Source organism: Sinocyclocheilus rhinocerous, unplaced genomic scaffold (assembly GCF_001515625.1).
Source record: "Sinocyclocheilus rhinocerous isolate Xijiao unplaced genomic scaffold, SAMN03320098_v1.1 scaffold551, whole genome shotgun sequence".
NCBI classification, from domain to species: Eukaryota; Metazoa; Chordata; class Actinopteri; order Cypriniformes; family Cyprinidae; genus Sinocyclocheilus; species Sinocyclocheilus rhinocerous.
Genome location: NW_015624564.1, coordinates 774,662 through 783,500, shown reverse-complemented (window position 1 = coordinate 783,500; position 8,839 = coordinate 774,662). Strand labels below are relative to the sequence as shown.

At 38.6% G+C, this 8,839-nt stretch overlaps 1 protein-coding gene across 3 annotated transcripts in view; it reads right to left on the bottom strand.

Annotated features, from left to right (window-relative positions):
- The window catches only part of LOC107743400 (F-box DNA helicase 1-like), a 12,685-nt gene extending 4,987 nt beyond the window's left edge, over positions 1 to 7,698 (bottom strand). Inside the window, exons 1-20 of one of the 3 annotated variants that reach the window (XM_016556613.1) lie at positions 7,572 to 7,698; positions 7,195 to 7,356; positions 6,608 to 7,104; positions 6,320 to 6,450; positions 5,688 to 5,820; positions 5,370 to 5,560; positions 5,089 to 5,163; positions 4,589 to 4,671; positions 4,343 to 4,511; positions 3,988 to 4,207; positions 3,717 to 3,804; positions 3,455 to 3,541; positions 3,226 to 3,362; positions 3,026 to 3,122; positions 2,716 to 2,879; positions 2,466 to 2,541; positions 2,025 to 2,228; positions 1,756 to 1,881; positions 946 to 1,052; positions 691 to 825 (exon numbers count right to left, since the gene is read on the bottom strand). In XM_016556613.1, coding sequence (XP_016412099.1) covers positions 691 to 825; positions 946 to 1,052; positions 1,756 to 1,881; positions 2,025 to 2,228; positions 2,466 to 2,541; positions 2,716 to 2,879; positions 3,026 to 3,122; positions 3,226 to 3,362; positions 3,455 to 3,541; positions 3,717 to 3,804; positions 3,988 to 4,207; positions 4,343 to 4,511; positions 4,589 to 4,671; positions 5,089 to 5,163; positions 5,370 to 5,560; positions 5,688 to 5,820; positions 6,320 to 6,450; positions 6,608 to 7,104; positions 7,195 to 7,356; positions 7,572 to 7,590 — 2,901 coding nt within the window. In that variant the 5' untranslated portion in view covers positions 7,591 to 7,698. The remainder of the gene's footprint in view (positions 1 to 690; positions 826 to 945; positions 1,053 to 1,755; positions 1,882 to 2,024; positions 2,229 to 2,465; positions 2,542 to 2,715; positions 2,880 to 3,025; positions 3,123 to 3,225; positions 3,363 to 3,454; positions 3,542 to 3,716; positions 3,805 to 3,987; positions 4,208 to 4,342; positions 4,512 to 4,588; positions 4,672 to 5,088; positions 5,164 to 5,369; positions 5,561 to 5,687; positions 5,821 to 6,319; positions 6,451 to 6,607; positions 7,105 to 7,194; positions 7,357 to 7,571) is intronic. The other 2 variants (XM_016556623.1, XM_016556632.1) reach the window with 2 other exon arrangements.
- Between the last annotated feature and the right edge of the window lie 1,141 nt (positions 7,699 to 8,839).

The window sequence follows — 8,839 nt, the reverse complement described above, 5'->3', positions numbered from 1 at the left end:
ATGGATCCTCTGCAGTGAATGGGTGCCATCAGAATAAGAGTATAAACAGCTGATAAAAACATCACAATAATCCACAAGTAATCCACACAACTCCAGTCAATCAATTAACGTCTTTTGAAGGGAAAAGCTGCATGTTTGCAAAATTCTTCAAGACATTTTTTTTTTTAACTTCAAACCATTGATTCTGGCTAAAATATGAGTCCTCTATGTATAATATTGCATTCTCCAGAAAAAAAGCCTGAATCAGGAGAGAAATATGCATGGATCAAGCACCATTTACAAGTGAAAACGGTCTAAAGCAGTTCTAAACAAATATGTTGGTGGATGTTTTGATGTGAGAGGACAACAGAGGATGGACTCGACTTAATGATGGATTTGTTTCTTACAAACACACAGCTTTTCACTTAACAAGACACTAACTGATGGACTGCAGTCATTTGCATTACTTGTGGATCATTGTGATGTTTTTATCAGCTTTTTGGACTCTCAATCTGACGGCACCCATTCACTGCAGAGGATCCATTGGTGAACAGGTGATGTAATCCTAAATTTCTACATATCTGTCTTGACAAAGAAAACTCATCTATATCTTGGATGGTCTGAGGGGGAGTAGATTTTCAGCAAATTTTCATTTTTGGGTGAAATATTCCTTTAAAAGACAGATAAACAAAGGTGCAAAAAGACACTGACATATTTGACGGGGATTTTGCTCATGCTGAGGACGGAGTCTGTGGTGATGTGGTTCTCACAGCCTTCAATGGAGCAGATGAGAGATGGGTCTTTACTCAGCAAAGTGCTGGTCAGCTCTGACCGCAGGAAGTACTCCTGTGAAAGATGAAGAGGCAGGAATAATAAGAATGCTTCAATGTCATGATTTCTGGATATTCTTTGGATTATAAAGATCAGAATGAAACTGAAATGCATAGACAGAGAGCAATAACTCACCCCAGTGAATGTGAGGATGTTGCTGATGGTCCTGGTGATGTACAGCAATCTTTTGGCTCGTGTGATCGCCACGTATAACAGGTTCCACTCGTCATCTGGGACGTTCGCTGCAGCCAGAGAGTAAAAATTAGTCATATGCATAAGATTCTGATTGCAACAGAGACTATACATTCTCAACAAAAAAAATAAAAAGGGGGTAGTAACTTTTCATATGGTACTAATATGTACAAGTTTAGATACTAACGTGCATCTTTAAGGTGCAAATATGCACCCTTTAGGGGTAAATAAGATACAAAAATGTACCTCCCCAGTGACTGCTTTTGTACCTTTTTTCCTGAGAATGTACAGGATCTCTAACATACTACTTATATACACTATTTCTTAAAAGATCCATTTCAGAATTTATATTAATAAATAAGTGCACGTGAGTCAGGATATTTCATTTTTGATGCCTATTTTTTTACAGAATATCTTATTGACTGGTTAAAACTGATGGCACATGCAGTTGAACCCACAGAAAGTGTCCAAAGATTTCAGATCATCAGAAATGTACACTCTTAATGGACACTTTGATCTACCAGATGTGCAGACGATCACTTGGCTAAAGCCCAGATGGACTTTGACGCTCAGATACAGAGACTGTATAACTGGTAAGAGCTGGGCTTTATTTCATTATGTGCAAGTGTGTGTGTGTATATATGTATATGTATATGTATATGTATATATATATATATATATATATATACACACATACATATACACACACAGAGTATTCAAGAAAACATACATTCCTAAAGAAATGCCACAAACCTGCATTGAAACCGCCCACACTCTGCAGGTTGTGTCGTGCACACGGTACTTTCATAAAGTCATCCGTCACAACCACTGTGTCAAACTCCAGGCCTTTTGCCTTATGCACCGTACCAAGGATAAAATCTGTCACAATCAGAGACATAAAGGTATTCAGCTTGTTTATGAGGGCTGTATGCATACAGTGATTTTACTGCATGCCATCATTGTGTATTTCTCAAAAACAGTACTTTATTTGACTTCTATCTCTTTATTTCTGTCTCACTCACCTGCGCACACTGCGCTTTTCTGGGCACGATCATAGATCCGTTTGACCAGCTCTGGAATGCGTTTGTTGTATTTTTCCACCACGGCTAGCTTGGCCTCCAGCTCTCGGTCTTCCGAGGCCATGGCGTATCCCTTCAGACCTCTGAATCCGCCCATCTTATCTTTGCAGAAACTTCGGATGAAGTAATCCTTGATCGCAAGGCTCTCTAAAGTAGCGAAACAAATCCAAACAAAGCAAACTTTTTAAAAAACTATTTAACAACCATCAGTTTCAAAGATCCAACAAGGTATTAATAATCTGAATAATCTGAAATAGCTTTACAGATAAGAAACAAACACTACAGAAACCATGCAACACAGAAACCATTGTGAGCAATCCAATTAGAATATTTTGTAAAACATTGAGACTAAGGTTATAAAACGTTCAAGCTGAAGTGACTCACCATTCTTGCGTTTGTCCTCTGGCTGCATCAGGACCCAGAGATCCATAATTTTGTCCAGTCCAAAGTTCTCAACACCCTGAAATCAGAGGTTGGCCATTTTTTAAAGAAGCACTGACCATGTTTTATGCAACTTTTTCTGACTGAAAAACGGCACAAAACAACAGAATCAGACATTCAGATTATATCTGAGGTTTAAAATACACATTAAGATAATTCATTACCAGGTAGGACAAATGTTTAATGCACTCACTCCCACAATGTAGATCTTGCAGTTGGGGTTGACGTCTGTGAGTCGGACAGCCTCGCTGAAAACAGTGACATTACAGCGGCTCAGAATGGCCACGCTCCCTTCTGGCAGCCTCTGTCCCAGCTTCAGTTGTTGCAGTGTTTGTGTGTCCTCCCCTCGTACACTCCCTGAAAACATAGCATTTTTATTATTGCCAGGGTCATACTTCAATTTTTTAAAAAAGTACTAAAAATATCTGAGAATTTACCACTATTAATATTAGCAAAAAATATAACAAATCAAAATTGCCCCAAATATAATTTCTTAAACTTACCATCCTGATGCCCACCAACCAATATCTGCTTCACTTTTTTACAACTGTCCAATACTGCAGCACCAACGTATGCAATTTCTGATCCAAACCTGAAGCTCTGTGAAAAATATGAGTGGTGATATTAGAAAATATTTACCATTTATCACACTTCCTCTACAAATATTATCTGTGATTTCCTTTTCCTGTGTTTTTGTTCGTACCTGTGTGAGATAGTAGATGTGTGTGTGAGCAACAGCACGCAAAGCATTAACCGCTCCTCTGAAAGTGTAAATCTGTTGATGCGGATCTCCAACCAGGATTTTCCCACAGTTCTGAGAGAGCATAATGCCCATAATGACTGGAAAATCAAAGACCACAAACAGAATACAAAATAAGACCACATTACAGTCAACAACACATTAGAGAAAACGAAAGGTGATTTATTTTAACCTGGTGTGCAGTCTTGAGCTTCGTCAATAAATATGGCATCATATCGGTCTAGCTGTGGTCTCGACAGCTGCCAGAGTTTGAGGTATCCTGTTTACAACAATCAAAGGAAAAACAACATGAAACTTAGATAAAACATCTAAGAAAAATATGAAAGCAGATTTTCGGTTTGTTTATGGGACTTGCTATTGTGACTGAGCGTGAAAGGAAATTAGCTGAAGCTCATGCATTTAAATATCTGATAAATCCAGATTTTGGTGATTACCATCATGGGTCATGTTGTACACTCTCTCTTTTCTGGACTTCAGCTCTACCATTTGGTCCCATAACTTTTGTGCGAGACCAGCAAATGTCTGGAGAGAAAGAGATTTATTAATGTGTTTTTGTGTCACAAAATTGCGTTGACAAAGGAGTGCAAAGACCCAAATAGATCGTGATATGTGTTTTACAATTTGGTAACACTTAATACAACATTTCCACAGGCACAAACTACATCCACGGATGTAAACTGATATAACCGTGTGTCTTCCAGTTACCATTTTTTGGTGGTCGTCTGGGTATTCTGGCTGTCCGTGCGTGTTCTTGTACTTATATGGAACATGTTGTGGACCAACGTGCTGGTCTACGGATGCGCAGAAATTGTGGAAGGTTTGCGTCACCACTTTAGCATTGACGAATCCCCCGTGTCCTTTAGGCAAGATCCACGCCACATCAAACACTTGCAAATTATTGGACAGTTTCCTCATGTTTTTATACCTGTATAGCAGAAAAGACACATAAATGATTCTGGTTATAGCTCACTGAGAACATTATTCATTCTTTAAAATAGGTGATTGATTGCATGGTGAATGTTTCTCTGCCGACTGGCCCACAAATACAGTCTAAACTGACCTCACTCCCACAGCTCTGAAGGCCATTGAATGGACGGTACTGCATTCAACGTTGTGTGGAAATGAGCGCTGAGCTTGCATTGCCACAGATTTGTTGAAGGCCAGGTAGAGGAAGCGCATATGTGACCTTTGCTGAGCATACTTCACGAGTGTGGTCGTCTTTCCAGTGCCTGCAAAAAAATAAGAATGGCATTACATGCAACTCAAACACTTTCAGCTGCGAAATAATTGAATGATTTTTCCTCACCTGCAAAAGCCATTATTTTAACAACGTGATGATTCTGGATGTCGTGGTTGAGTATCTGCTGTTGCTCGTGAGTGATTTGCTGCCTGAGAATGAAGACGGTGATGATCATTATAATTGTGTCAAATATTATAAATTATTTCACAATTATAACATATATTATTTGTAATTAATGTATACACTTCTGTTCAAAAGTTTGGGGTCAGTAATACTTTAGAAATGTGCTTCTTATGCTCACCAAGGCTGCATTTATTTGATCAAAAATATAGTAAAAACAGTACTATTGTGAAGTATGATTTCAATTTGAAACAACTATTTTCTATTTTAATATGAAATGTATTCCTTGATAGTAATGCTGATTTTTCAGCAGTTCAAAAAGTGCAACAGAACAGCATTTATTCGAAATACAAATATTTTGTAAAATTACAACAAAAAAAAGTACTGACCCAAAACTTTTGAACTGTAAATAATACACAAATACAATATCAAAATTTGATTCCCACCTGTTGTCTTGCAAGCCCGCAGGAGGAGGAGCGTTCTCCATTAAGTGCAGCACATAGAAGATATTGTAATGCCACCTAAATAAAGGTTTAAAAAGTGAAGAATCATTTAAATCAATCTGCAAAATACAGAACATTCTGTACTAAGTTTTTGCATTTATTTGGCTAGTCACATGACCGGAAAATCATGTTGTTTAACTCCTCAACTGCTATAAATAAACATCTGATTGTAGTGCAGAGGTTGCAGGCGCTTATAGAAAAAGCACTTTAAACTGGTCTCTCACCTGTTGCTTATGTTAATATTATTCTTTCTCATGGCCAGGAGCAAAGTAGCCACAGCCCACAGGTACTCCGAGATTCCTCCTGCTGTCAGCAGACACCCAGACTTCCGCAACAGAGCTACCAGGTCCAAGACATCTTTCACTTCGTCAGCCAAAATCAACATCAGGGCCATGGCAGACCAAGGGTTTGGACCCTGTAATACATGTCGATAATTGGATGCACATTATAATGCGTATATACAAGATACGCATGTTGTTCCAACATAAACAAGGGCACTAAACTAGTAGTTGCAGAAATTGTTAACTGTGAGATTTCATTACCTCATCATCCACCATGTCTGGCATTCTGTCTTTGATGCAGGCTTCAGCATGAGCGTAGAGCTGATGTCCTTTCACACACGCCAACACGTCCTTCACATTCACCCTTTTGCTGTGTTTGAACTGAGACATGTACCTAAAAAACCAATGAGATTTTCAACACACAATAATATACATTTTATTAAATTAGCAATTTTTTACTCTGACGTTTGATTATATTTTGTATTTACCATATTTTGCATTTGAATTCATTCTTACTGTATTCTTTTGATTTTTATGTTGCCCTCTCATTTTATTTTCCCAACCATTTTCTATATCTATTCACCTTATTTAATTTTCTGTATAGTGTAATTTGGCTCTATTAGTACTTTGCCAATATTTATGTGATCAGTCTTGTTAGTGATGTGCTTTGTTGACTCTAAACTGACCAATCAGCAGATCATTAAGCTACAGTTGACCCCCTGTTGTACAACTGTCACCTAATAGGTTTGACCTCTATCAGCAGCTCTGATGTAGACTTCAAAATGACCCATAGGTGTGAAAGTGGGGGTTGGGAATCACTTTTTGTTGTGCTTCAAAGGCGCAAATAATAAGTCCTGTGGTTGCTTTACTGAATGAGCATTTTGTATTCTTACCTCACCATATTGAGAAGACACAGGTCATCCTTTTTGTTAATTTGATTATCATCCAGGATAGACTTCACCTCCTTCAGTGCCTCATTTTGCCGCTTACGGTATCTGCAGTACAACTTCTTCCAAGGTAGAAACTAGGGAAGAAACCATGAGATGTCATAAAATACTGCCACCAACACATCTAAATAAATCCCCTTTAAGTAATACCTACACAAAGTTTACACAAAATTCAATGCTATTATTAACTCACAATCATCTCACTGTAATGTTTGAAAGGCATCAACATCACACCTGGGGGTCCATGACGACGGCCCTCCAGGGATGGCACACCAGGCTGATGTTTCGATAGAGATCATCTGCTGGGAGGTGTGCGAACACTTCCCTCAGGACCTCCTCAGGCAGATCCTGGACATGGCCCTTGGGCACCTCCTGGCCTTCCTGCACTCCCAGCAGCCCGTAGTGGGCATCAGGGAGGGCTTCGACCAGGTCCTCCTCATCCTCCTGTTTTCTCACCGTAACTTCCAACAATTCTTCTTCTTTTTTTTTAACAGACGTAGTTCCAACCTCAAAGTCTTCGTCGAACATATCCTCAGTGATTCCTTCCATATAGTCCTCCATCTTATCCTCTTCTACATTTTCTTCTTTTGGGATAAGATGCCCGATCGGTTCCTGTTCTTCGTTCTCCTCCTTCACTGGAGTTTTGGTTCCTTTTTGGGGGCTGGTGCTTATGACTCCAGTGACAGAGAAGAAATCGGTGATGCCTTTCTGTTGTCCCACACCACCTGAAGCTTAACAGCGAAATTAAAAGGTGTTAAAGTGCAAAGTGAGAGCTGTATTGTGCAGAAAGCTGCAAAACGCACTGACAAATAAAACAACACCTTGTCTACTTCTTTTGGTGGGTGTCCTGGGCTGAAGTCCTCGGTTTGGATCCGTGTTGCTGAGGTTAGCATTAAAAGGCTGTGTGAGAGACTGGTTCCCTGGGTTGCTTTGCAGCAGATCACTACATTCTGAGGGCCCCAAGTGCCTGCGTTTGGCCCTTCCTATATAAAAGACACATTAGACAGCGAATAAGCCATTTAAATCGCATAAAACACACAGACTAAACGCACAAGATCGGAGTTAAATGCGAGCTTTGACTGCAGCACTGACTGGCGTTTGTGTCCGTTTAAAAACATATATTCAATCTACTCACAACAAACATGACGTGCTGCGAAGAGAAAAGGTGGAAAACAAAGAAAGCAATCGTAAATATTACCTCTCGTGGACGATTCCATGATTCACAAACGACGAGTCGTTTTACCCCACCGTTGTCACAGATTTGACTTCAGCAGAATGCGTGCACCAAAACAAACACAACAACTTCACAAGTTCTCCGTTTCCGCTCTGCGTCACTACAAATTAAAAGTTCGGATGTTACTCCAAAATAAAAGTTCTAACAAGTCCTGCGATTAGGCCTACTAGGATCCTCGCTTCTGATTGGACAGACGCAGCATTCAGAGTTCAAATATTTTTGGTTATTTAAAAGTTAATTCTTGTGAATTAACTGCAGAGACTGTAATGAAGGCAAGCTGATAACTGGTGTAAGTGAACAATGTACCTAAAGTCTCTACAACACATATAGGCTAACTAGGATAACTCTTTAGTTACTACATAGATATGTTTATCCGTAAGTTATTAAATATAATTTACCTTGATGCAAATGGAGGTGTCCCTACCAATGTCCTGCCCAAAACACCTCAGAAGTGGAGCATGTTCTTAGGGGGATTTTGTAAGGTTAACTGGCATTGTTTGTTTTTGTAAAGAGCTGGTTGGATGAGAGAGAGAGAGAAAGAGAGAGGCAGTGTTTTTATTTATTTTTAATTAAATATAAACTATTGAAATTCGCTTTTGTTAATTGAAATTAAGCTGAAATAAAATATAAATATTATATGAAAAAAACTTTTAAAAATTATCTTGGCAACTAAATAAAATAAGTTAAAATTGAAGTGCAAATTAAAAATTAAAGTACAAAATTAAAATTAAGATAAATAGATATTTCTTTAAAAAAGAGATACCTAATAAAAATGACCAAAGCACATAACAAGAATGAAAATATAAAAATAAAGCTATTTTAAAACATGAATTAATTCTATAATAGTATATAAGTGTCTGTGCACTTGAAGTCTGTAAATGTTCAAGGGTGGTTCTGGCTCTTCAAGAATTGCACACAATACTATCTGCGTCTCTGGGCTGCTCCAAACATCAATCAAAGGCTCTCATTCTGCACTTCATGCCGTCTTAAAGCCTTCTAAAGATTAGACTCCAAGACTCTTATGTGTACATGAAGATGCATTCAGAGATGCTCTATAATCCAGAGCTTTAACAAGAAGTGTGATTCAAATTGCAAGCATGCAGCTCTTTTCAAGAAAAGAGAGGCATGACGTATTAAGTTAATACAAATAAAGTCAACACAGGTTTGTTCTATGTTGTATGTTCAAAGTATTGTTTGATAAGGCGAGTCTTCAGAGGGATCCCGCTGTTCGG